The 27,090-nt window shown below is 51.5% G+C and overlaps 6 protein-coding genes across 6 annotated transcripts; 2 read left to right on the forward strand and 4 right to left on the reverse strand.

The window, feature by feature from the left end:
- Nucleotides 1-109: 109 nt before the first annotated feature.
- BDV14DRAFT_203512 (uncharacterized protein) lies at nt 110-2,443 on the forward strand (the record flags this gene model as incomplete). Its single annotated transcript, XM_073774298.1, has 2 exons — nt 110-1,378; nt 1,433-2,443. The coding sequence occupies 2 exons, from the start codon at nt 110-112 to the stop codon at nt 2,441-2,443; spliced, it is 2,280 nt and encodes a 759-aa protein (XP_073624733.1).
- Nucleotides 2,444-3,282: 839 nt separating this feature from the next.
- On the forward strand, nt 3,283-7,978 carry BDV14DRAFT_192083 (SH3 domain protein; the record flags this gene model as incomplete). The annotated part of the gene is made up of 4 exons (XM_073771585.1): nt 3,283-3,309; nt 3,416-4,773; nt 5,026-5,104; nt 5,303-7,978. The coding sequence occupies 4 exons, from the start codon at nt 3,283-3,285 to the stop codon at nt 7,976-7,978; spliced, it is 4,140 nt and encodes a 1,379-aa protein (XP_073624734.1).
- An 898-nt stretch (nt 7,979-8,876) lies between these two features.
- BDV14DRAFT_179902 (annexin) lies at nt 8,877-10,641 on the reverse strand. The gene has a single exon (XM_073769831.1). It carries the CDS (start codon nt 10,098-10,100, stop codon nt 9,138-9,140), a length of 963 nt encoding a protein of 320 aa, XP_073624735.1. The 5' UTR covers nt 10,101-10,641; the 3' UTR covers nt 8,877-9,137.
- Nucleotides 10,642-10,907: 266 nt separating this feature from the next.
- Nucleotides 10,908-14,722, reverse strand: BDV14DRAFT_119957 (uncharacterized protein). The gene is made up of 3 exons (XM_073765879.1): nt 13,604-14,722; nt 12,922-13,551; nt 10,908-12,870 (listed from the first exon to the last, which is right to left on the reverse strand). Exons 1-3 carry the CDS (start codon nt 14,556-14,558, stop codon nt 11,195-11,197), a joined length of 3,261 nt encoding a protein of 1,086 aa, XP_073624736.1. The 5' UTR covers nt 14,559-14,722; the 3' UTR covers nt 10,908-11,194.
- Nucleotides 14,723-15,246: 524 nt separating this feature from the next.
- BDV14DRAFT_179908 (histone H4) lies at nt 15,247-15,863 on the reverse strand (the record flags this gene model as incomplete). Its single annotated transcript, XM_073769832.1, has 1 exon — nt 15,247-15,863. A coding segment is annotated over one exon (302 nt), but the record flags the coding sequence as incomplete, so codon positions are not given.
- Nucleotides 15,864-17,717: 1,854 nt separating this feature from the next.
- Nucleotides 17,718-20,311, reverse strand: BDV14DRAFT_120089 (protein phosphatase regulator GAC1). The gene is made up of 3 exons (XM_073765880.1): nt 20,298-20,311; nt 17,830-20,056; nt 17,718-17,777 (listed from the first exon to the last, which is right to left on the reverse strand). Exon 2 carries the CDS (start codon nt 19,907-19,909, stop codon nt 17,873-17,875), a length of 2,037 nt encoding a protein of 678 aa, XP_073624738.1. The 5' UTR covers nt 19,910-20,056; nt 20,298-20,311; the 3' UTR covers nt 17,718-17,777; nt 17,830-17,872.
- Between the last annotated feature and the right edge of the window lie 6,779 nt (nt 20,312-27,090).

The raw sequence follows: 27,090 nt of genomic DNA on the forward strand, positions 1-27,090 counted from the left end.
TATTACTTCCTTCGTCTTCTTTCCGTGCTTTCCGTTGCTATTCCTTTAACTCGTCTCCTATTTATCCATTCATCTATCACGCTCGTTCTATTCATTCGTTGAGAACACCATGAATTCCATGCCTAACGTTGTTCATGGTTCGGCAAGTTCTGCTGGCCAGGTCTTCTCCCACCCCTCTTCGCTTCATGCCGGGTTGAATCCCACCTCGTCCGGGTTTTCTGCGCAGGCGCAGGCCGGAATGGCATCTGGTAGAAGCTTCAGTTCGGGACCTATGTTTAACCACCAGGATCCCTTCCCATCACAGTCCGGAGAGAACATGGCCTTCTCAAGTCTCCGCGCTGCCACTAGGTCTTTGTCCCAGGTCCACCCGAGCCCAGACCAGCCTTCATCCGCCCATGGACTTGCTTACACCCCTCAAGATCCGGTTTCACGTCAGTATAACGCTACGAACATTGCACACTCTGGATCTTCTGGCAACTTCGGGTCTGTCCTGTATGGCTCGGGCGGTTATGGGAACTGGGGCTCTCACAACATTACAAACTCGGGACTCGCCAGCAGCAGCGGACCGCGTATGGCTCCAGTGGTTCGCTCTGCCAGCCAGAACGACATGACCACAAACTTCAACCCCGCACTAAAAGACACTAGATCCAGTGAACCTATGGACGCTGCGATGGACCGCCGCTTCTCGACCGGCTCCTCAAACATCTACAACTCTAAGGGAAGTCACGTTGGCCATGGAGCCCTTGCAGGCCAGCCAGTCGATAATGAACGCCCGTACGGTCATTCAAATGGCAACCTCAGTCTCTCCGACGAGCTTCTTGCCAACATCGACTCTGCTCTGTTACAGTCCGGCATCGCTGCCGATCGAGTCGGCGACTCCAACTATCCCGAAATCGCCTCACACTCAGCTGAAGAGTATTTGAAGCCTCAGTCGGAGGTTGTCCGTGATCTTCCAGGAGATGGAGCTTCTGCTGCACCTATCGAATCCAATGCTTCTCCGAAACATGAGAAATACTCCGATACATCTGTCAAGGCAGCATTAGTGGCGGACATAGATATGTCTGTTAACGATGGGCTTTCCGAACGTCCGCAACGCTATCGTAACAAGGTCAAAGAGGCGCTCTCTTGTATTTCTGAAATTCAGACAAAGTTCACTTCCCTCGAAGATGCCCAGGAAAAGCTTAAAGGGAAGTACGAAAAGCCCGTGGAAGACCCTACCATCCCTACAACCATCACACAGAAATGTGCAATTGTGAATGCATTGGTCGAGTTTTGGGTCGATACAAGCTGTTCGAAAGACCTTCCTCGCTATCGCGACAACTTTCACGACAAGCCCAAGAATCTGGAAGTGATTGAATTACATTGTTGGGAACTTCTTGTGGGTTACTCTCAAAAAACTATGATAAGCAACGTACTGACCTTGTGGTGATAGGAAGCCACTATCAATATCACCCAAGAGGGACCTATGTGCTTCAAGATCATGACACGGCACACCGGGAACATTGGTTCCTTTGAATGTCGGATCACTGCAATTATGGAGACCATTCATTGCTACAAGACAAAGTGCGACCAGCTGGCTAGAACCTCGACCCTGTACAAGCTGGTCCATGACCCGATCGGGCAACAACGCTCCAGCAAATCCAACCAGGAGGTAAACCAGAGAAAGGCTCTGAGCCTAAAGATTGGCAACGCAGAAGTCAAGCGCCGGAGGTTGGAACGGAATTTTGTTTCGGATGCTGCAGTCTCCGAGCAAAGTGTTGATTCGCCACGCAACGACCCTGCACTACACCATCGCGCCCGACAATTCCCTAGGGGTCGTGCGGGTAGGCCTCGACGTCGAACTCAGCGCAATGAACTAAGTGAGGGGAGCGCTAGTCAGCAGCTACGCTTGCAGCTAGAGGACAGCCCGCGGTTTCTTGGTGCTAGACCCAGGGCCGTCCGTCGCCGTCCGTTAGGTGATGCCTTTCAAGAGAAGCAACGCCGCAAAAGGGAGATTGCTGGCCGTTGTACAGTGACAGCTGTCAGCCCACTGCATCAAATAGGACAGGCTAGCTCAAGCTCAAGCTCTCACCCATCTGGTGTTGGCGCGCGCCGTAGGTCTGATCCGGTTCGCGGAAGCACCGATTTCGCGCTGTGTTCGTCTCCGGATGATGGCACTATGGGTGGGTATGGTACAACTGCCTCTTCATGCGCTTCCACAAGCAATATGGCGCCGCAGACACCTAAGGATACTGGAGCCTTCGTGGGAAACGGCATACCTTCGTGGTTGAGTGCTGACTCAAGCCACGCTCGGGCGCCATATTTCAACCCGTCATTGGGCTTCCAGTGGAAGGACCAAGCTGATCTCTACGGCAAGCCTGAGCAGCAGTACGGCCAGTACGGTACGTCTATGCCGCAAATGGCCGACCACTACATGCAGATGGACATTCCCGGAGATGGCTAGCAGACTGGCTTCTGACTCCTTGGTTTACCTTGAGGCAAATAATAAGCCCTGGTCATTTCTCGAATCCAAAAGCGCCTGGATTGGTCGTCGTTTTCTTGTCGCATTCAACAAAAAAAAGCATTACTCTTCGGTCGGTTCTTGACGAGCCTCGTATTGTTCCGCATTTTCATTTTTCATATCATGGTACCGGAGGGCGTCTCTGCGTGATCTCTATGGGAGGCCATCATTACTTTCTTTCATCATTTGCCTACAACTCTTGCTGTCGCGTTCTGGTATTTTGGCATATGGGACCCTTTGGCGCTCGGGGTTGGCTCAATGCATTGAATTCTGCCATTGTTTGTAGAGATTTCACGCTTGATGAGAAGCTGGCTCTCGTGGACATCTTTAGAGGTTGGTGAGAACTTCGAATGGATAATTTTTGGCACTTTCAAACTTTCGTCTTCAGTAATGGCTCTTCGTAGTTAACGTGGAGCGTAGGAGCGACGCCATGACCAAGTAAAGTGACGAACCCTTTTATCTCCATTCAGGCCAATAACAACACCATCCTGCAGCCAGAGAAGCTGACTCTAAATTGCGAATAACTTGATTCAGAGAAGAACGGGTAATTCGTCGTCCTCGTCGCGCCAGGCAAACTAGGTACCTATGGAATCAGGGCTAGAGAAAATCACATGCGCGCGGATTGAACGGGTCAAATGACGTTACCCTCCGACCTCAACCCCAACCCCGGATTCCAAAGGACCTCGGTCGTCTGATTGTACAGTTTCGCCTGAGAGCTCTTTTCTTTTCTTTCTTTTTAAAATCATTTCTCCAGCTACATATCAATCAGGCTGTCAAGCGAAATGGCCGAGAAAGACGACTACGAGCTGGTATGCAACTGACTTGACTCTATCTACTCCGCATATGCCTCAGGCCTCAGGCCCAGGGACTGGAGCGAGCTTACTTGTCTGACTAACACTTTCTTCTGCATCACAGGATTCCTACCAGCTATACCTCCGCTACGAAGAAACCCCACCAAAGGGCGACTGGAAGAAGACTGCCCTCCAAGGACCAGCACTACCTACGCTCGGCAATGCTGTCGCCGGCGCGGTCGGGGCTGCGGCCTCCAACCTCGCCACTTACCCGTTGAGTCTTATCATCGCGCGATTACAGACGCAGAAGTCAAGGAAGCGGAAATCGAGCGATGGAAAGGCTGAAGAAGAGAAGGAGCGTGCGGACGAATATACCGGGATTCTCGACGCCGCGCGGAAGATCTACGCGAAGGAGGGCATCAGCGCTCTATACTCTGGTGTTGCGCAGGATACGGTGAAGAGCGTACTTGATGCGTTTCTCTTCTTCCTAGCGTATGAGTTCTTTCGACAGAAGAGGATAGCTGCGCGGTTTGCGGGGAAGAGAAAGTCGAGGCATACTGTTTTGCCGGTATTTGATGAATTGGCGGTTGGTGTGTTGGCTGGTGCATTCTCGAAGCTATTCACGACGCCGCTGTCGAATATTGTTGCGAGGAAGCAGACGTCCGGGACGACGGCTAGTACGAGAGATATTGCGGCAAAGATAAGGAAGGAGAAGGGATTGGCTGGGTTCTGGTCTGGTTACTCGGCTTCGCTTATCCTTACGCTGAATCCGTCTATTACGTTCTTCTTGAACGAGATGCTCAAGTATGCTGTTCGACGGAGACAGAGCGGGAAACCGTCTGCGCTTGCTACGTTCTTCCTTGCGGCTATCAGCAAGTCGGTTGCTTCTTCCATTACATATCCCATTTCAATGGTGAAGACTCGCTCACAGGTCTCCGATTCCGGATCGAAATCAGGGAGCGAGAGCACGAAAACTAAAGACTCCAACAACTCTGACGAGCTTTTCTTCGTGCCATTCATCATCTCGAACGTTATATCCATTGCCAGGACGGAAGGCATTTCAGAGCTCTACGCTGGTCTCCGTGGAGAGGTCTTGAAGGGCTTCTTCTCCCACGGTTTCACCATGCTTGCGAAGGATGCTGTTTACGCCGGGATCGTACGAGTCTACTACTTCCTTCTCATCGTCACTCGAAGATACCCAAGTCCTGAAGAACTACTGGAACGAGCTCGAGAACGAGCTGAAGAATTCGCCGAGGCGGCTCGAGAAGGCGCGAAGGACCTTGCAGAGAAGGCGAAGACGGGCACAGAGGAGATTCTGGAGAGCCACACCGGTAGCCTAGCAGTTGATGCGACCTCAAACACAACTCCGGTAGATGTGGATGCTCTGAGATCCAATGAAACGGCGGAGATGGTCGGGGACTATGTGGAGGACGAGGCGAGAGAATGGAAGAGCCTATACCACTGGTTCTGGGAGAAGGAGAAGTTCGGGAAATAGCTCTGCTGGGAATCAGTCTGTCTACATGTGAATTAGCCATATTAGCCATGAATTGAAGCCTCCATACTCCAAATTCGTATAATGCTCAGTCCATGATCGACAAAACCTTGATGCGGGTGTGGGCCCGATCTGGGCGATCTCGTGGGACCAGCCTCAGCCAGGTTTCACCCGACCACAACCACGGTTCTTGCCTTCTTCCTCTCTTTCCTCCCCAATCCTCTTCGCTTCCACGCTTCGAGGTGGCAGAGTTTCCATATGGCGACTGATTCGCCGACCGGTCCTGGTCTGGGGGACCTTGAGAAGGAACTTACTTGCTCGGTAAGTTCTCTTCATTTCTTCTTCAGCCCTGTCACCGACAAACGCGGGGTGGGTTCCAGACTCGCTATCCGCACGTTGTCGTCCCTTGCATTTATACAGCGTCGGAGGGAATTGGATACTTTCCGATCTCAAGACTACTTCTTAGCCACCAGATATTTCTCTCAACTCTTGTAGAACAAAACTAACCCTCTCCGCCAGATATGCACAGATCTTCTCTTCCAGCCGCTCACCCTCCTCGACTGCCTTCATACCTTTTGTGGATCCTGTCTAAAAGAATGGTTCTACACCCAGGGATCTCGTCGCTCATCTTCTGCTTCCCGGTACACCTGCCCATCATGTCGCGCGACCGTCCGCGAGACCCGGCCGAACGCCACCGTCACAACACTGCTCGATATGGTGTTGACCGCCAACCCGGAGCGAGCCAAGCCAGCTGCGGAGCGAGCTGAAATCGAGCAGCGGTATAAGCATGGCGAGTCGGTGTTTCCGCCGCCTCCGTCACCTGGAGGAAGCTCGGGTAGCTCAGATGAAGAGGATCAGAGGGTGCTTGAGGAGGTTCGACAGCTGAGTCTTCAGGACCCAAGGACTTCGTCGACGGCTACTTCACGGTCGAGACAATCATCGCGAACTCGTCAGACGGATGCTGCAGAATCAAATGGGGACGGTCGGTCCCGGCGGAGAAGGGAAGATGAGCGTGCGGCACGTAGACAACGGGCAGCGAGGACAACGGGGCGGTTGGGGGATGCGAGGGAGCGAACAAGAAGGGTTGAGCATCAGTCTAGTCTACGGTCTTTGTTGAGTTTATCGGATACCGAGACTATGGAAGAGGAAATTCTACGGCAGATCTTTGAGGAAGGACTGCTGGATGATATCGACTTGGATAATCTTGAACCTGGGCAGGAAGAGGAGCTCAGCGAGCGCATAGCTGATGCGTATCGCCGGAGACATAATTTGCTGCGCTCACGATCACAACGAATGCAGGAAACGGCGGAACAACTACAGAGTCAGCGGCGGGCTCATGCTCGCTCTCAATCTATGCAAAGGCCTCAAGCGACTTTCGACAGCACCTCAGGTCCCAGATCGCCTCTCTTGGAACCTCCAGTCGCACGCCCCGGGCCATCCAATCACCAAAGACGTCTTTCTGAGCAAGGTAGCAATCGCAGAAGGAGAACATCCCCGGTACCTTATAACCCAGCTTCATCATCTGATGTTACACTTGGTCCTGCTATGAGATCGTCAAGCGATATCATTCCTGACCGTCCTCGCAACTCGCAATCGCGCCCTCCGCCTGCAGGCACCACTACGACCCGGTCTCGCCGTTCGAATTCCTCTGGTCAAACAATACCCCATCTTCGAATCAGCGATCGGAATAGGGCGTCGAGCACCTCTCGTACCAGAACCTCCATCGACTCCCCAAGAGTGGCTGTCGCGCCACGAAATCCTCTCGACAGTCCTAGCTTCTTACGACCTCGAAATGGAATGTCCGAGCTAAACCCAAATAATTCTGTTGTTGCTGAGGTCAACGGCCCTGCTCGACCTCGACCATCATCGTCCCGCTCGAACACGCAACCGACTAGCTCACATCCTGAGCCGAGCATTTCATGTGACCGCTGCGGGAAGTCCAGCATCCAGTATGACCTGCATAAAACTTGCTTGCAGTGCAAGGATGGCAATTATCATCTGTGTCTCAGATGCTATCGTCAAGGCCGAGGATGTCTGGAGTGGAAAGGGTTTGAGTTATCAGCACAGGCTGAATTTGTCAAGAAAAGAGCGGCGTCAGGCGTTCCGACGAGCTCATCGCCAGGAGGTCAACATGTCCTACAGTCCTTCAAGTATTCTCGGCCTCCAGATGCAACTCTTCGATTTGTCAGGGGTGGTAGAGAGATGACGAGCGACAACCCCGCCCGCAGGCTACAGCAAGGTCTTTTCTGCGACCGCTGTCACTCTTCTGCGAACGACTGCCTCTGGACCTGCAACCAATGCAACCAGGGAGACTGGGGCTTTTGCAACAAATGTATCAACAAAGGGAAATGCTGCACACATCCGCTGCTCCCGATTTCCTATACTAAGCCTAGTAGCCGCGCCGCTCAAGAGCAACGCACTGGCGAAAGCAGCACAGAACCGTTCAACGTTCTGTCAATCTCAACTCGATGTGATGCCTGCACCACCCCAATTCCTACCTCGACCCTTCGATTTCACTGCCTTCGATGCAATGATGGCGATTATGACCTCTGCGCAAACTGTTATCTGAAATTCGTCGCGACATCTAAAATTCGCAAAGAAGATGGTCTGAACGGCTGGCGTCGCTGTATCAAGGGCCACCGTATGATAGTGGTGGGCTTTGAAGACTACCCGGAGGGTCAAAGACGAGTAATCGCACGCAACCTTGTCGGCGGCAACGCCTTGAAGGACAAACACCTCCCACCAACATCGGCCCCCATCCACATGATATCCAGCCCAGTCGGAACACCCACATCAGAAACGCCATCGACTATAGGCGCCTGGAGTTGGAAAGAAGGCTCCGAGCGCCGCAAGAAAACCTCTCGCGTCCGATCCGCCTGGAACAACGATCGAGACCGCGCGCCAGGCTCCGAGCCAGGAACACCGTCTTCAATGAACCCGGGCTCACCTCAGAGTCCTGCTGTTGCTCCTTCAGCAACTCGTCGATTCCCGCCTGACGGTGGTGTCGGACTCGTCGTCCACGCAATGTGGTCCTGGTATCCCGAAGAAGGCGTCCACGACGAATTGATGTTCCCGCGCGGTGCCGAGATCATTGAGGCAGAGAACATCAATGATGACTGGTACTGGGGATGTTATGCGGGTATGACGGGGTTGTTTCCAGGCTCGCATATTTCTGTTGTGGGTGAGATTGTGTGATATGTCATCTCCGTTCTGCTTTTCCTGTTCAAGTACCTTGCTTTGATTTGATCGCAACGCCCTGCATGAAATGCATGCCTCCGGCCGGTGGTCATGAGGCTACGACTACTGCATGATCCGCATCTCGCATATGATATGATATGATAATCTACGATCTAACATGACATCGCATTTTGCTTTCCCTACATGCATAACGACTCACGCACCCCATATATCTACATGCATTTCCTTGCCTTTTATGTTCTCACTTTCACTGTCTGTACATAACTGTACACAATTCCACTCGGTCTAGCTAGTCTACTACACGCCCGATATCTACCAACTAGCAACCCTCCATACTCCTCCTGTAGTATCTTTACACCATATGCCGTCGACCAGATCCTCCAAAACCTGCTGCCTAAGTTCAATACCGAGCCAGCCCAGAACCCCAAGATCGCATGACGTCATTCAACGCCGCAACGGCCCCTAGGAACCGAAGAGGAAGGAACGACCAGCAACAAATGAACCTTTCAAAATCAGAAGGCACGACTCGGAGCGCAGTGTCCCGGAGGAAGGAGCGCGCACGGAAGTGGGAGGAGCGACCCGGTGCAAGTTGTTTTGGGAAGGGGCGACTGTCTATGAGTTGGATAGGGAAGGGGCGACCCAGAAACTTACAAGAGAGGAAGGAGCGATGGATATATGCTGGTAAGGATGGAACGATGGGTACATAAATGCTTGTAAGGTGCCAGTGATGCTGGCCGGGCACGATCAAGGAAGGCGCGACGTAGAGGCCCCATGGCGATTTGGAGAAGAGCGATGCTCTCAGGTCCTGTCTATGCGACCTGAGGGGTTTGGTTTCTGGGCTATGAAGTCTACCATTACTACTACCGGTGGTTCTTAAGATAGAAGTGGAATGAGTGACACGTAGAAATGCTTCTGAAATCACTATCATCAACTAAAGACTAACTAATAATAAAGCCATTCCGCGTGGTATCCCAGATATCCCAGTTCCAACCGTAAACCCAATTTTCCAGGCCGTCCCATCCAGGTCTCGTAATGACTTAGCAATAAGAGAAGTAAAATAACATAGAAAGAGCGAAAGGAAAGCAAGCAAGGAGAGACATCAATCATTAATTCGGACGATAGGAATAGTGATGGTGGCAGAGACGAGACGAATAGATCATTCCAACATAGCAACCAACAACCGCTGATAATCACCGCTCGTCTCACCCTTGACCCTGCTAACCAGGTCCCTCCCGTACTTGTGCTGGTAAGCGCTCTTGACAATATCCAAGTGACGTCTGTCCCAGTGAACGCGCGCGACGCGGACAACGAGCTTCTCGTCCTTGGTTCCCATGCCCTTCATACACTCCTCCAAAGCAACAGCATCGCGCATAGCGGGGTCCTTCGCAGTCTGGAGCATACGCAAGAAGGCATCCTTCATGTGACCAGAGAATGTCTTCTCGATATGTGCTTCCAACGTAAGAGAATATCGCCTCTGGAACACGATGTCAAGCTCCACAAGTTCGCGGTTGGAATAACTGCCGAAGATAGTTGATACTTCGTCTGCGTTGTTGACGATCCTTGCAGATGTGGCGTTGTGAATACTCGTCGCGTCATGTTGGATCTGGCCCGGATCGAACCCCATGGTCTCTTCGTGTCGGTTTGCACGGAGGACATGCATGTACAAGGTCTTCGTCTTGAAGGAGAGATCGGCTTCGACGTCGCGATCTAGCGTTCGGTTGTATGTGTGTTTGTACGAGTCCTTGATGGCCTTGAGGTCGGCATTTGAGCGGCCGAGAAGAACGTCATCAAGAAGCCATTCTTTCGTACCTATTCCCTGGACAGCTTCGCGGGCGAGCGCGGTGTCGTGAAGAAGTGGACCGTCGATGATCGCGAGGAGACCCTGTCTGAAGTAGCCGCTTGTTTCGGATTTGACGTCGCTGTACAGATCACGCTTGATGTGCGATTTGTAAGTCGCACGGACGGCGGCAATATGTCCCGGGTTTAACTTTGCGAGAACTCCAATGAGGGCCTTTTCGTCTGTCCCGAATCCTTTCATTGCCTTGCGGAGGGCATCGGCTTCCCGGCGAAAATCTCCCGGGTCCATATGGTTTGGGTCATAGCCTGGTGATAGTCCCATAACTGGAGCACCGGGATGCTGCTGCCCTGATGGGTGAAGGGGTGGATATCCTTGATGGGCAGGATGTTGTTGAGGTGGTGGGTTAGGTGGCTGCTGAGGACTGGTATGTCCGTATTGCTGAGGATACTGCTGGGGCGCATACTGCTGGGAATGGCCAGGCTGATGGTAGCCTTGGGAATGAGGTGGCTGCTGCCCCTGAGGAGGATAAGGAGGATAACCAGGTCTGGGTTGTTGGTATTGAGATTGCTGATTGTACGGATTGTACGGAGGATATCCTTGTTGTGGAGGTTGGTGCTGAGGATATTGATTATGAGCAGACCAGCCTGGTTGATTAGGAGGGGGCGGCCCAGGAGGTGGAGCATATGATTGTCCGTTGTATTGTTGAGGCGGAGGCCCGGGGGGATAGCCACCCGGTGCGTGTGGGCTTGAGGGGTATGGGGCTAAAGATGAGAGGTTGTCAGTTTGATGACCGGATTGAAAAGAGATAAGGCGTACTCACGATGTTGTTGTGGATACGACATGACTGCAAAGAGTTTGAGTTGGTTGATTTGAGAGAAGATGGAGGATGGAGGAAGGAAGGCAAGATATTTAGGGTGTTTGGCAGTTCGCGAACCTTATGACATCGCCCCAGTTATGACGAACTCTGCAAGGATCGGGACTAATGCCCCTCCCACGGTGGCTCCTGGGCCCGAGCTCCATCCAATCACAGTGGCTCGGAAGAATGGTAGTGTGGCGCAGGTAAGGCTGATCGTGGCTCAGCGCAGTTGCTCGCCCCTCCTCCTTCCTATCTGGGTTCGTAGACAGTTCAACTCTCATTACCCAGTATGTCGGCTCCAGGGCCTGCATATTGCCTCGTTCTCGGTAGAACTGTCGATAGTTCCAGGGGTTGTAGAAGCTCACGCGATCCGCCAGACTGCAATCTGACTGTGCGTAGTTGATGCAGTGTTTGCATGCCAAGGCTGAACCGTGATTAGCATTGTGGCTATACCAAGGTTACCGGATTAATGCGCCGCCCACTTTTTAGGCAGACAAGATCCTGGTTGTTTGTTGGTTGGACTTCAATGTCTCTTGTGGGAAGATCATCGTCCACGTCTTCAGCGGCAACGGAATAGCTTAGACAGCACGCCGCGTTTGCGAGGCTTTGGCAGTTCCTCCATGGCCTCCAGAGGCTCCTTCGTTGCTTTCAGAGGTTCCTCCTGGGCCCTCAACACCGACTCTAGATATCGAGAAGCGTTGCGCACATAGCTGTGTTTATGACCAAACATCTTCTCGTAGCCCATTCTCAGTCGGCGATAGACCATTTCAGCGTCCTTCCATCTTTCCTGCATAGACAAGAACTCTGCATAGCGGTCGAGCTGATCAAGAACCTCAAAGTGATCGGGGCCCAGTTTTCTCTCATATCCCGCCAGTGTGAGCTTGTGCATCGCCTCCGCTGCCTCGGCCTTGTTTTTCTGCTCTCCCAGAACAGAGGCCAGGTTTCGCTTTTGATTCAAGATTGTTGGATGATCTGGCCCCAATATCTTTTCCATGGCCAGTGCCTTCTGGAACATCTCCTCCGATTCGCCCCATTTGTGTTGAGCTCTCAGTACATGAGCCATGTGCTCGTACGAGCGCAGGGTCATCATGTGGTCAGGACCGAGTACTCTGATTTTCGTTTCAAGTGCTGTTCGACAGATGGGCTCCGCATATTCCACACTGCAGTACACATGCGCTCTCGCAATATAGTCCAGACAGTCCAGAGTCAATACGTGATCTGGTCCATACATCGCGCTATACACTGACATCGCCCACTGAAACATGGGCACTGCGTTCCTCAAATCGAAAGAACTATCATAAACACGTCCAAGCTCAAGCATTATACCTGGGACTTTTGGATCCCATGAGCTTATAGCCATGTAGCTATCTAACGTCTCCTTCAAGATCTCTCTTGCCTCCTTATGCTTCAATTGAAGATGGTATAGTACACCCATACTATAGCATAGGTTTAAAGTATGGGTGTTGGCTTTGTAGTCTGGCCCCAGATCCTTCTTGCAGAGTGTCAGCGCCCAGTCATAGAGCCTTTCTGCTTCCTCTAATCTGCACTGGGATGCGTACAGATAGCCGAAGCAGTGAATTGAGTTCCAGACCTTGATGTCTCCCGACAGCAGGACGGCCTTGAGCCTACTAAGAATGTAACCGGCGTGTGGAAGCAATCGTTGCTGGAGTATCCAGCAACTCGGATCCTGGTTAGATGGAATCATATGACCCACGGAAACCAGGGCCAGCTCATGCAACCGATCTGTGTCTGTTTGCTTTTGGCTATCCGCGATAAAAAGACACCACTCTCGCACGACGGGATGCATAGTGTAGCTATCAGTCTTTACCCTCGTTCCAACGAAGCTGAATACAACCAGGGTCCTCATCTTCTCTCTGAAGGTGAGTTCGTTATACATAACCCTCTCAAACCATTCCGGTAGGTTCGAGGTCCAGCCACCCATTCTCAGCAGTTCATACCACACATCCTGATTGTCGTAGTGTGCGATCAACAAGAGGACTTCCGCGGCTTCCGGGTCTCGCTTCTGAAGTTCGTGATACGAGACAAGCCACGTCTGTAATATGTTACCCCCTTCGTAGTCACCGCTTGGTGTGGACTGCTTTTGTAGATTTATCCACGATTCGCTGTAGTACTGAAGGTATTTGCTGAAGCTTGTGCCCGTCTCACGGATGAATGACCCCGCAAGAGTGGTCGCCAATGGTAGACCATCTAAATGTTCGACAAGCTTAAGGAGGTCTACAACAGTTAGGCACTATTCAATAGGTCTTCATTGTGCGGACAACTTACCTCGGTCGGTCTCACTCATTTTTTGTTCAATCTCCAGGTCTGAAAGTCCACTACTCTGCAAAAGAAGTCGTGTAGCATGCTTTGATTCAAGCTTCTGGAGTGGGAACGACTTCCCAAGCGCGCTCAGCTTTAGTAGCCGAGAAGTGATGAGGATTGAACCATGATCAGCTGCGGGAAAGAACTTCCCGACATCATAGCCATCCTCTGTCCCAGGCGAGTACTGGTCAACATTGTCGAAAATGAGCAGCCAGTTGCTGTTGTCTGGGGACGCAAGCCACCGCAGGACTTGCTCAGCATCGCGTTTGACTTCTTCCTCGTTGCGGGCAGTAAAAGTTTGGCTTTCATCTGGTAACCTCGAAAGAGCTGAACTTAACGATTGATATAAGGTCTCTGGACTTTTGCCATTCAGCCACAGAACAGCAGTGTAATTATTCCTATGGGCCCGTGCAAAATGAGTGGCTAGTTGTGTTTTCCCCATTCCGCCGAGTGCGTGAAGTATCGCCACTTTTCGGGAACTTTGTCTTGAAGGTCGCAGATAGTCCCATAACTGCTCGGATTCTTTCTCCCTGCCCATGAAGTTTTCGACAGCTGAGACAGCTGTGAGATCGAACGGTACGTGGAACTTTTGTGCTGTCATTATGCCAGTTAGAATTGGACGACAAGGTTAGGGAAAGATACGAACATTGGTTTGTCTGAGCAACAGTGGTGAACAATAGAAGCTGTTTCGCGTATGCTGCTGCCACCCCAGATGCGTATCCTTGCCAGTCATCATTCTTGTGGGAGTCCGCGTAATCACAAATCCCACGTATGACGAGACAAGGGAGATTGTCCATTACTCCTGCAGCTTCCATTTCGACGCAATATGCACCCAGACCACGACCCAATTGATCGCGTAGCCCGCTATCTTTGACAACTTGGTTCGCGGACGCAATCAGTCCGTAGTGCACGATAGGGTGGTTATACTTTCTCGAGGGCCGACTGACGGTTTGAGACGAGTCACAACTGGCGCACGTTTCAGAGACAGTGTCCTTGTGAGCGTATCCAGAAAGATAGAGACGGTCTTCGTTCAATGGACGGGCAAGATTGGAAAGTCTATCTGTCGACTTGTTCTCGAGCTCCGCGTAGAACTCCATGAATTGGCAGCCATCTTTGATATGATGTGCTTGTAATTTCGAGACTGCTGTCAGGAGCACTTGTGGTGGGCGATTGAGCATCCCAGTCCTCTTCAGGTTGCCGCCATTTAAGACTTTTCCGTAGTCATACTCAATGACTCCTCCATGAGTGTCTGTCGGTTTGCTGACCACGATATCTCCGAGTCGGATGTCTGCGTAACTGGTAGGTACTCCTCCACCGATACCAACCATCAGTCCAAAGCGGACTGAGCGAAAGCTGGAAAGTAGTTGAACAACTACTGAGCTCGCCGAGACAGTACCGTACTTGCCGCTGGGGAGACAAGCGATAACCACGTTATGCTCGAATATCCTACCAAGTGCATAGGAATTATGGTCGTTCAACTGGACAGGCAAGTCTTGGTGCATCTCATCGAACATAGCTGTCGCGGCTGCCAACTCGAGCGGTATAGCACAGATCCAAGCCACTGTGTAATCATCATGGCCGAGCCGAATTTGGCGGGCCATCGCCACTGTCAGAGGTCGTCAACAATCCGTATATAAGAGCAGGAGTGGAAAGCGGTTCAAAAAGGAAGGCACCAAGAGGGCGGAATCAGAAAATCATTCAGACCGCTAAAAGCTAAGACAGCCTTGACAATGTTCTTTGTGGCGTAAGCCTGAAGCAGCACAGCTTCGAGGCTATATGTCCAAGTGCGAGCGAGGTTGAATCTGCCATATAGCCCGGCGGCTAGAGCACGCGCTCTTATAGGACCAACGCAGCGACTATAAGCTAATCCCAGCGACAGGAGTCTGCGGTTCATAAAGAAGCCCGTCAATCTGGACCTCATCGATCGCTTCATGACGCGAGTATATGGGCGTTGAGAGCCACCAGCCAACAGTTGTTACTCGACGGGCTTCCGCTCAACCAATACTTCCTCATTTTGAGGGCCCTTGATAGATTTCTATAGTTAGCGCCGATTGCACCCAGTTGACCGAGATGCTTACTTCTCGCTTCGAAAACTAGGGACCTGATTGGAAGTAATCTCTCGATGAGAATGGACATAGGCGGATGTTGTGGCGAAGTGGTGTTGTAGCCTACCCGAAGGTCGCTCCTTATCTAGCTGGACAGCCCATTCCGGCCTCAGGCTACAATGTCCGGTCGCGTCAAAGCGAGCAGAATACAAGATTACTAAGTTCACGAGAAACGACATGATTGTATGGAGAAAGAAGTCGATTGCAAGTCTCAACCTAATCTAAATATCCCTATCAAAGGCATCCCTATTAAAAGCCGACCCAGCAATCCTCTCCCCAAATGTCACGCAAAAAAAAGACATCAAGTACCGACCCGATAGGTACAATCCCAACCAACCAAAGAATAACATAACACCCTTCCGAAACCCAGTATTTCATATTCATATTCCCATTGCCGTTGAAAATACGAGACGCAGATGTAAAGAGCACAAATTGTAGAAGCGAAGCGAGACGAGGCGGCAGTGCAGCGAATATATTGTGTATGTGTGCACGCACTAATCTAGCCACCGAAACCGTAGAGGGTACGGCCCTGGCGCTTGAGGGCGTAGACGACGTCGAGGGAGGTGACGGTCTTGCGCTTGGCGTGCTCGGTGTAGGTGACGGCGTCGCGGATGACGGACTCGAGGAAAGACTTGAGGACACCGCGGGTCTCTTCGTAGATCATGGCGGAGATACGCTTGACACCACCACGGCGGGCGAGACGGCGGATAGCGGGCTTGGTGATACCCTGGATGTTGTCACGCAAGATCTTGCGGTGACGCTTGGCGCCGCCCTTGCCGAGACCCTTGCCACCTTTGCCACCTGTAGACGATGAGTTAGAAGATGATTCGACGCATGATGATAGAGATGATAGGGTGTAGTGAGAGATAGGATGTTGAAGTGTGTGGTATAGATGGTAGACTGGACGAGGTTGACGTCACGTGTCAGGACGCATCACGTCTCGCGTCTACCATCCAACGGCGACAACAATCATCGAAAAGGGGCAGCAATAACAATTTTAGAGAATACTTACGTCCAGACATGATGAAGAAGAATTAAAGAGATGGAAGAGTGTGATAGGATGATAAAAAATGATGGAAAGTGGTTGTTTTTAAAGGCGTCGAGAGGGTCGAAAGGAGGAGTATCACGGAAAGGAGGGGAAAAGAAAATGAATCAAATGGGAGAGCGGGAAGCCAGGGGTTTAAATAAGCGGGCGGTGGGCAAATGGTGATTTGGGGCGCGTTTCGAGAGAAAGGGAATGACTAATTGACGGGGGTCAGTCGCAGGGAGTCAAAAAGCAACGGCAAGCAGTGATTGGCGGGACGGGGCAGAGAAAAAGCGAGTTATGAACGTTTGCTTTCGTGGCCGCGTTTTGGGGCCCTTTCTGATGGGCGGCGCCGCGGGCGTTGGCGGCCGGCCGGGTCTGCGGTCGGTCACGTGATGACATGGAACATCAAAATCAGTATAAACACCAAGAGATATGGATAGCTGATTATATCTTGATATGGACACTTTATTTATTTTACGGATAAGGTAATAAAAGTATATTGTCAGATCACTGCTGCAGCTGAAGTCAACGTCAAAGGTGCTCTTGTTGTCCTGCCTTTGAACACAGGCCTGGAAAGAGCCTTCTCACGGTTCAAAGCAACATTCAGTTCTGCAGGACTTTCCTATCCCTCTATGATCTTTCAGAACAGAGTTTCCATCTTTAGGTCTTTTCTTTGTATTTATATAAAAGACCCACCGAACATGCAGTTCAAGATGTAAAGGACAGGACTCTTCGTCCCGAATATATGTATCGACGAGCGACAAGTTTCGATGGGCGTCAAATATTGCGTAAGATTGGTTCTCATCTCTGCCGGTGGTTGGTAGTCCTGTTATTAGTTTATTAGTTAGCGTTGAGAAGGAGTAACAATTCAGGTACATACAAGGTCCGTTCAAGGAAAGCATGGCTTCGAGCCATAACCTAGTTGTTGGAGTTTTGTGGTTCATCAATAAGGAGACTACGGGCTACTGAGCACTAAGGATATATGCATGTTGAAGATCAAAAGAATCCATTTAGGCCTGCTAGGTCCTATTTGCTTCTGTTGTTATGTGCGCTGAAACCACTGACGCATCTAATATGACCCCAAAACTCCATGAAATGAATCGTAAATACAGTCGAAGGACTGTTCGAAAAAGAGAAAGAGTGAACCTCCAGACGCCATGCAATAATAAATCAGACCGAAAAGAAGACTACAGCAATCAATAACAGAAGGCTTTTGAACCTAAAGCGAGCCTCCTCAGGCAATGCGCGCCGTTGGGAAATCTGAATGGCCAGATGCACCCGCAACGGAAACGAAATGAGGTGAGAGAATGCTAGAAGGAAAATAGCAAGAAAAACAAAAAAAAAGAAAAAATACAAAAACACGTAACCTCATAACCATAACAGTGCTGTTCAACTGCTGCGAATGCGTTGGCTGCAGCGAGACGTCGCCTGACATCTCGAATACTGCTAGCCATTTCGTAAGACATGAAATTAAATAGACAATACAATATGCAAAAGACCCATGACCTCGCGGTTTATGTGACATCGCAGAAGTGAGGGCCAGATGCTGAACAGAAGAAGCAAATTTGCGCACAGATAGAAACGAGAACACGTCCTCGGGACGTCAGGTGCTCGTGACGATCAGCCTTCGAGAGTAAAAATGGTATGAATGCAGTTTGCCAAGCAAGATAGCTGGGCAAACTAAATGCCTTCGAATAGTGAATGAGAATAATGCATATGTGGAATGCGAGTGTGACGAACGGTCAAGGAGATAATCAAGTAGCCAGTAGCGATGGCCGATAGATCATCCGCTTATCAATGCAGGTGTTTGTGTTTCCTTGAAGAGTCGATCCTGGAGGGGCTCAAAGTACTTGTACGAGTAAGCTGGTGGCGAGGATGGTAAGCTGCGAGACGACTCCGGAGAGGGTTCTTTCGGCTTATGGCCGCCCGAAGGTGACGGTGGAGAGGAGAACCCATTTACATGGTTCGATCCAGAGTCATTCCCTTTGAGTGGGCGGCCGATAGTCGGGGAGGAAGCAGGAGAGCCGAAAAAGCAATACCGATCAACAAGTTCTCTGTATACAGACGACTCGCGATTCGGCTTATCAGATGTCATCGATGAAGGTTTCTCAGAGTTGGAGGGAGAAGCTTGTGGAGCAGGTGCCGGTGCACTGCGTGTGTCGACCCGCTGCTCAGGGGCTCCCGATTTGGCTCTAGCAGTTAACATAGTCCTGTCGTGTTCCGGCTTCGTACGCATGGCGGCAGAGAGCGACGACTCAAAATCATATCGGTTGCCGAAAACTTGATGGTTCTGCTTGTCCCGACGAATCGGTACTGGCGCTTCCGGGTCGTGAGGCATGTCATCGTCATCCTCGGGCTTTCCCTTTCGGTTGTTCAAAGGAGGACCGAAAGAGATGTATCGATGCATATCAGAAAAATCCTTCAGAGAAGATGGCATAGAATGAGGACGACTGCCAGACCCAGTAAAGCTCCTGCTTCGAGGAAGGTTCATCCGAGGACGTGGGCGAGGTGCATCTCGATTTTGAGACTTGGGCTTCGGGATCTTGGTGAAGTTGACTTGGTAATCCCGTGCCTCATTGTTGTCCCAGAACTCTTGGCCGTTGACGTTGTACCGGATACAGACGAACATGGTCTTCTTCTCCAGGTTGGCTTGCTCATCCAGTCTGATGTTGAACATGAATCGATCGTAGCCATCCTGTATCTGCTTCCGTCGAGCATCATGGCTATACTCGGCAATCACCTCCGATGTAGTCTTCCAGTTATCGAAAGTAAATCGAGCTGCAACATGCTTTTGAAATGCCAGATTCGCCACCACCACGAGACCAACCAAAGAGTGCTTGTCAGTGGAAAGAAATAGGCGCTCAAGGCGAACACGTTGATGAGGCAGCGACGGAGGCTTGTGCGGAAAGTTTGATAACCGAAGACCCCATTCAAAGGCGGGAAGCTGCGAGTCGTGGTGGAATGGGAATTCTCCATCAGCATCGAGATCCTCCACAGGTGATGATCCAGCACTGACTGCCTGCGGCTTGTCAAGCTGCAAGAAATGGCGAATATGTTCCAACTGGGCATCAAAGTGAACTGCCTTTGAGTATGTAGGAGTGCCTGGCATGCTAGACGGACGTCGACGTGCTGAGGGTGGACGCAGTGCGGGTCTTACGAGCTCTCCAGACTTCTTGCGCACCATTGGAGACTTTGGCCCAGGCTCATCATCGCGTTCACTTTCCTCTGCAGAGCTAATCAAAGCTTCCTCCTGCCTCCGAGAGGCCGAGTTCTCAACAAACGACCGGGAGTGTGAGACCGGGCGGTTATCCTTCATTAGAGAGGGACGAGTAGGCCGCCCCGCAGTAGTCCCCGCATACTCTCCATTTGTTGGTTTGGCCATGTCCGGTTGCCTATCCGGAGACGAAGCACGCCTCTGCTCAATTGACCGAACAGCAGCCTCCAATTCCTCCAGTTTAAGTACGTCCCTTGCACGATCAACAGGTTCTTCATCACTGGAGTTTTGCGCTGATTCTGGAGGAGACAGGATCGCACCCGGAGGGATTGAGCCATCGCTCACAGGCGGTGGCGATTGTCTGACACTCCCATAAACGTCGGTGTTCCCGTTTGGGGGTGCTGGGAATACAAAGGACTTGCTGTTGGATGGAGACCGTCGATGACGACGGACGTAAGAGGCGGATGAGTATGCGGAGGGGAGGTTTATATTCCCTGCATGAGAGTCGGCCACGATGGGTGAGCTGGGAGAGGGTGGGGTATCAAGGTCGGAGTGTTCAATATGCTGCGTAGTAGGCGTCGTCTTCAACGGCGCAGTGTATGGCATCCGGCCGGTCTCGCGCAGAGAAACACAAGAGGCGAGGGCAGCAGCAGAGCAAATTCGAAAGGGCGAGGGGGATGGATGCTCTGGTGGACGGGATGTACAGTGATTAAGAGATCAACGGCGAGAAGGCAAAGTATCTGTAAATAAACCCTTAAGCTTGGGTTAGCTGATGACCGAAGACAAGCATATGGGTCGCACGAAGAGACGGACGCTGGCGGTAGATTGAAAGCTCACAGATGTACATGCAGGGTTCAAAACAAAGGAAGCAAAGCAGCATAGCACGATGAACCTGGCAGCTTCAGGCAATCTGCCGGGTCAATGGAGCAGCGCGATCCGGTGGCCACAGCTGAAACAGGAAGGTGCGATGGGGGGAGAACCTCTGGGGGCTCACGAGAGGCAGGCACGTAGCTGGGAGGACCGGGAGGTACCACAACACTGCGATTGCCCGTCACACCAGGGAAAAGCAGGGAACAGCAAGAGGTGAAGCTCAACGAGTGGGTGTGGAAAAGTAACCGGTGCGACAAGGTCTAGCGGCACAGCACAGGTAACCGTGCAGCAAGAATCAGATGGACCATACCTGGAATATACGACATCAAAGGCCAGGATTAGAAAAGGCCAAGGGGCGGGAGGAGACAGCGGAAGAGACAAAGAACGCGGGACAAAAAAGGAGGAAAGAAAAGCGAGGAGGAGAGGATGATATTAAGCTTCTGGGGAGAGAGATGGGGAGAAGCAGAGATAGTTAGAGAAGCAAGATAAGGATGTGGAGGGAACCAAGGCAGGGTCGCGAAGAAAAGGAATCCAGAGAAACCAGAAACCAGATCATGGAGGAGTGGAGCACTGGAGCCCGGGTGTGTCGCAGTATATAGTTCGTGGAGGGATTAACGGCACTGCAATATTAATCTACAGCTGGAATTATAATAATAAATGTAATAGTCGTCATTTTATCGTCTACTCTCTCTGCCTACAGTAGTCTGCGCCAGAGACCCGCCCGGCTTGAGCTGCTGCATAGCGCATGCACGCACTGATGATAAGGCGGATCCGGAGAGGATCTGACCGGAGGCAAGAATTGTACTGTGCCTCTGGTGAGGGGCAATCATTATTCATTAATCTGGTCAAAAAGTGTTCAGTCAAATCTTGGAACATTCAGACTTTCTTTATCTCAAACCCAGTCTCCGGTTCCCTTGCCGCCGTATCCGGAACGAGGCCATGAGTAGTGAGACTGAGTAAGATGACGAAGGCCTCAACATTCACAGCGGCTGGGATGGCTACTAGTCAACTCAAATTAGGCGATCGAACGGTCTGGGACGGTGGGACCATGTGGGACGATCTCCTATGAGGCCATTCAGCAATCAATGGCCAACCAGGGTGTGACTGTTCTGTGCTCTGTAGTCTGGAGTCTGTACCACTGTTGTAGCTTTTTTCGCCTCCCGATCGCACGATGCCACTGCACATTGAGCTAACATGGAAAACTCTGATATACTTTCCCCCCTACTATGCGAATCTCCTCGGAGCCTTCGCCATTCGCTGGCTTGTCGATTAGCGAGCCTCGCCTTCAGCCATGGCCTCCTTGGATCTACGGTGAGTCTGGTCTGCTTCCTCTATTGGCGTAGTCCCCACTCACACAGAAAAAACAAAGCACGGGGGTTTTACTACTGCGTTTCAACGACATTCTCGCCAGGGCGCACGTTGAGAAGGACAGAGCAGATGATCTTCAGGCTGCATGTCCGGAGTATTCTGGCTGGTCCACTCTGCGTCTGGAGTGTGTCTGGGTCTGGGGGCGCTAACCACGAACAGTCTAGTAGAGCGCAATCAAGGCAGCGCTGCATGGCTGAGCTCTATCTTTTCCAAGTTTTGCTTGCTTTTTTCTCCTTTGCCGCCTCTCCCAGCGAAACCCTGGGAATAGCATCATTTCGCTGATAACTGATAACACCACGCTCCGAAACCACTGTTTTCCTTCTCGAAGCACGCAAACAGCACAAAGCTTCCGACTCCAATGCCCGCCCTGATTGCCAGGAGATAAGCGGTTCTTTGGGATCGACCAGCTCCTCCCGTCCCCTCTTTCTTTCTTGTCCCCTCTCCTCCCACCTTCATCCCTACCTTTCCGGTCCGACCGGGAGTCTGGACGCTGCCAGGATTATTCTTGACCTGAGCAGCCCATCATGACAGGAGGGTCCGGGTTGAGATAACCGTGGGCAGGTTATCGGACTCCACCGCTAGGCCCACCAACACCTCCAGGAAGCCAGGCTAGAGGCGTCCAGACCTTTATCCTTAGCGCCTCCCCAAGGTCTCCCCATCCACTCAGAGCTCGCCCACGGAGTGATGAGGCGAACACAGCATGCTTCTGGTTCTTTGTTATTCAGCTCCAATATCACCTTCACTGCTTCGCTTGCTGTTGCGAGGGCTATTAGCAAATATATCGCCTTGTCAAACCGTACTGCTGCTACACTTCGGCAGGCATTGCTCGTTTCAATACTCGGATGCGACGTAGACGAGTCAACCGATGGATCCCAAGGTTCCCGCCTCAGCCTCCTCCTGCGTCAGTGCACAGCCGTGAAGGCTCGATGTCTCGATAGTCGAAACTTGAGATCCATCAACCGCCATCAACTCTATGGAGAATGTTGGACCGCTTTCCACTGCGGCCGCTATCTTGAGCGATAATTGACCGGGCCTAGTATACTCCGCTGTCGCTGGCGCCGCTAAAGATGCATTGTCAACGCAGGAATGGGGCATTGAGGGGATATCTAGGGATCCGGACTACGATCAGCGTTTCCTCAGACTGCGGTTGTCGCGTATCCGGGGATATGCGAGTGGCATGTAGAATGCACTGCACTCTCCTTTTTGGACTCTGTAGTTTACCCCAGATGTGCCAGAGATCTGAGCTTCATGGCTCGGCTGGATGAAATTTCCGCTGGTGCAACAACCTTATCTACTTCTTGCTAGGTTCTGATTCCCATGGAAGTCGGCAATCTGAAAGTCTATACTCGGTCGGCATATCGACCTGATAATCGTTGCTGATCTGACCATCTCGAGCTTGAACTATCATCATAGATCTATTCATCATCCATCATATCAAGGGCGCCTTCCTTCCTTGGAAACGGGTATAAATGACGTCATAGACTCTCCACCCAGTCCGGAGTGCAGTTCTGCCTTCTGCACGTTCACCAAGGAGTCAGGATCCATGATTCCTGCACAGATTATCTTTCATGATAGGGAATTACACTGCCTTTGACCAATGATTGTTTCCCAGACCATTCTGGAATTGGGATTGATTGACGGCGCAGAGGTTGTGCGCTTTTCTTGGCTTCTGACCGGACAATCCATATGCCTGCTAACCAATTCCGGCATATCGGCGACTCGCTGCAAAGCATCGCAGGGGCGGGCATGAAGAAGATTTACATGATGCCTGCCGATTATGGGCATCGAGGGGCAGCTTCTCATCTGAATCTATCTCGGCCTTCTACTTCCTCGCAGGGAGCAATGATGTTTAATTCATCCAATTTTTGCTAGACATTGAGAAAACCACCAAACATCCGAGCCCGAATGACGCGAATTTTATGGTTGATACTACAAGCAGTATCTATTTTGGTCCCTTTCCCAGTGTCTGTTGTGTAACGACTTCGACCAAGGCCACCGCTCAAGCATCCCCCTCATGTTCACCGTGGAATTGGATATACTCCGGACGTGGTCAAAACATATCGCAATACATTCGACGCACGCAAGCGCCGGGAACCAACTCCACTCAGAAGTCTACCAAGCAACACGGTAGCAGACGGAGTACTCTCTTCCAGTTTACCGACCTCTTCCGGAATTCGGACGACGTTGTCGAGTCCACTGCAATGTGCCCCATATTGCTTGTGCTTAGTTCCAAAGCTACATTTCGAAATCGATTGTCAGTCCGGGCGCTTGTCTCACTACAGTACGTAGACTCTTATCCAGCCCCTGATTCATTTGTATTGCTCGGTTGTTCCCCGCCGAGAAGGAGATAACTTCGGCTCTGGACGCACAACATCCATTTTGCCACTGGCCTGTGGGTTCGCGGATATATGGCGCTGCAATACCACCTAACGCTGAAACATGTTCCCATCTAATCTACCACTGCGTGGAAACCGTTCCCGACAGATTTTCAATCGGTGGCCTCGTGGCTGCGCGAAGAAGACCATTATCAGTTTTGTTGTGCTTCGATCAGCTTATCACCCGATATTGGCTGTCAGTGGTAGCATCCTAGGCCAATCAGGGCTTCCGGCTAGGCGGTTTAAATCGCGTCCTCGCATTACTTTAACATCTTAATACCGGTAATATTGCATCGGCTCATGGTGCTCCCGGCCACTTTGGCCCCAATTGAACGCGCCTTGATTCATATCTCAATATGAGTACCGCTCTGCTCGCAATCTACTGTTTACGGCCACCGACGGCGAAATTATAGTAGTCATCAAGAACACCACCAGCCGGCGCTATGAGGACTAGGGTGACGTGCAAAAAAAGATCAACATGGCCCGGCCACCGCTGATCGCTCAAAGAAGCTCGGACTCGAAGGGTGAGGGGCTGCCCTTGAAACCCCCTCTTCTGTCCTCTCTTTTAGTCTGAGCACAGCTCTCTACGATGGACCCCTGTCTGTTGAATCATCGCTGTCAACACTGTCTCCTGACACATCTAGCACTGGTCTGATATTGAGGCACTGATAACTCCCAGCACTAATCTCCCGATAAACTCCTAGGGTGTTCCGTGGTCGATGACTTCGAGCATGCTTTGGATCGACAGAGCGATAGAGGCCGAGCCTTTCTTCTGATTACCTTCCACAGCGCTACTCCAAAGGATGAGAGCGAGTGACTATCTACTCCTGCTGGTGGTTTTGACTTTATCCTCGAAGAAGCGGTCAGCTCCTGGGCAAGGTCAAGAGGGCATGATGACTTGAGATTTGAGTTTCAGTCTCTCGATGAGACGAGAAGACCACGAAGAGCGACCAGGCCCGTGCTATCTGACAAAGGCTATCGGCCTATATTACCAACAGACCATTTTGCTATATACGCTCAGACCGGAGATAGATCTCTGATGAGGAAGGCCCGTCCCGCTCAGCTGAGTTTGGACGATGGTAGTCTTCACGAGTGAACTGGATATGACCCCCAAAACCCCATGGGGACAGTGCCCTTACGTGCATTGGTCTCGCGGGTCTCTTATCAGTAGAGATGCAATTCTCCGCTTCTTCACATAGAGCGATGTACTAGCCCTAAAACGCGGTCCCATGAAGGTTCTGCTCCACCTGTCGGGCGGCTATCCTGCGTATCCCCACCATTGAACGCAGTTTTGATGCTCGGATGACTGTTGCGAAACTATTCTGAGGGTGATAACGCATACCCCAGAAGGAAAGAATGGTGTACATCTCAGGGACTCCCACGCTAGTACTGCTTGCTATCATGTCCAAGGATTGCCCCTCACTAGCGACTGGCCAGCGCAAAACAAAGTTCGGCTTCCATGCAAAGAAGCTGCAAGCTCTCGGACACTTAAGCATTCTCTGGCCAGCTGACATATTGACATGCGGGGTGGATAGCTCCTGAAACAGAGCGACCGTTGCAGGATGTATTGGATTATCGCATCCCGTACCTGAGGCGAGCAACGCTCTAGGACTGCACCAGGATGAGATTCTATTATTGCATCTCGGAAAAGCCACAGCGCGCGTCGGGCAATCAGCCGCCCAATGAACAGTCTTCCTGAGGCCAGACACCGTGAGGTGACAGCGACGAGACGCTAAATATCTTGTCCAGACCACACCAGGCCGTGCGGTGCAGTTGATGGCGCACTTTCGGTGGGGCTCGAGGCTTACGGGCTTCGTTTAGTTTGGCGAACTGACATTCTATCTGCAGCCACGCAGCCTGCCGAGGGCCAAAGCTCGATAACGGCGCAGTTTCAACGTGAAAAGCTCCAGGCGCTACTCATGCATGTCCATAACTCACGGACCCAATCCTCATCGAGAATACAGTCTCTGTCTCAACCCTTAAGCACTCGATGAGACGACACCCGTTCCAGCCCCGGCGAGTAACAACAAACAATAGCTGCGCTTTGAGGCAGTATTCAGACATCCCGGCTTATAAATGACTTGCCATCACGGATCGGCCGGATCATCATACAGCAAGCAACGCATTGCAAATCGAGCCAATCTGTCGTATACTATTGGTCTATATCTCGCCACCCCACCATCGCAGTCCGAGTCCTATCCAATGCAGCATTGAGTTCTCGAGCTTCGACCTCTTGTCGGACATGGGTATCGTGAAATATTTTAAGCCTAGCCATCTCACTCAAACCCACACACTCCTCCACTAAACCTTATTACCCGAGCTGCCCATCTCCCTTAGTCTCGGCGCTTGACGCCCCCAACGACACGAATACCACCGCCACCACAAGGCTGCCTCCCGTCGAACCACACCTCCAGCTAGCTGTCGCTCAACGCCATCGACGGCGCGCGGAGGGAGGGATGAGACGAGGACGAGCCAGGAATCCGAGCGCGATCGACCCCTCCTCTCCTCTCGGAGTCGGTGCTTTGCTGGCGTGGCCTGGCCGTGGCGGCGGCAACGCACATGCCACTGACATCCATCTTCTCTCATCGAGACCATCACTATGACTAACGTTACGAATAGCTTCACGGCCGAGACCACTCGGCCAAGACTCATGGCGATGAGAGAATCGTATGAGGCGGGCGGGGTGCATACCTTCCCTGCTACTCACATCTCATCCTTGATGCTCCCTGCGACTCCCTGTTACTATTAACGTTATGATTACAGTGGCTGCTATGATATCAATAAGATGGGAAGATGAGTAGATGGCTTGCGGGGTAGATTATGGTAGCGATTGACAGCGCAGCGTTCTGCATCTCGATGAGATGCCGCAGAGGTTGATGGTGGTGGTGAGATTTGGTTATCAAAAGTACGGATGCACTCGGCCGAGGCCATGCCCTTCATCGCGAAGGGGTCTCCAGATTTTGAAGGCTGGCTGATTCCTGGTGTCCGTTCACAAGTGTTGAGGGAGCTCATAGACATTGCAGAATTCAGCTCGCCTTCACTGTAGGAAAGCCAGGCATTCCGTCTTATCCGGACTGTAGCCTGATGCTATCCGCTGTGGCCTGCGAAGGCAGCTGAATCTAAGTAGTGAATACCAACATTTACGATCACCCTAATCCCTATAATCACCAGCGC

This window comes from Aspergillus stella-maris (genome assembly GCF_047715825.1).
Source record: "Aspergillus stella-maris strain CBS 113639 unplaced genomic scaffold BDV14scaffold_60, whole genome shotgun sequence".
Taxonomy (NCBI): Eukaryota; Fungi; Ascomycota; class Eurotiomycetes; order Eurotiales; family Aspergillaceae; genus Aspergillus; species Aspergillus stella-maris.

Excerpts from the sequence above, each read along its gene's own strand:
- BDV14DRAFT_179902 (XM_073769831.1), bottom strand. The coding sequence starts at position 10,100 with ATGGGACTATCACCAGGCTATGACCCAAACCATATGGACCCGGGAGAT.
- BDV14DRAFT_119957 (XM_073765879.1), bottom strand. The coding sequence starts at position 14,558 with ATGGCCCGCCAAATTCGGCTCGGCCATGATGATTACACAGTGGCTTGG. Across the intron at positions 13,552-13,603 it reads TGTTGCTCAGACAAACCAAT|CACAAAAGTTCCACGTACCG; the intron begins GTTCGTATCTTT and ends GCATAATGACAG. Across the intron at positions 12,871-12,921 it reads AATGAGTGAGACCGACCGAG|ACCTCCTTAAGCTTGTCGAA; the intron begins GTAAGTTGTCCG and ends TAACTGTTGTAG.
- BDV14DRAFT_120089 (XM_073765880.1), bottom strand. The coding sequence starts at position 19,909 with ATGCCATACACTGCGCCGTTGAAGACGACGCCTACTACGCAGCATATT.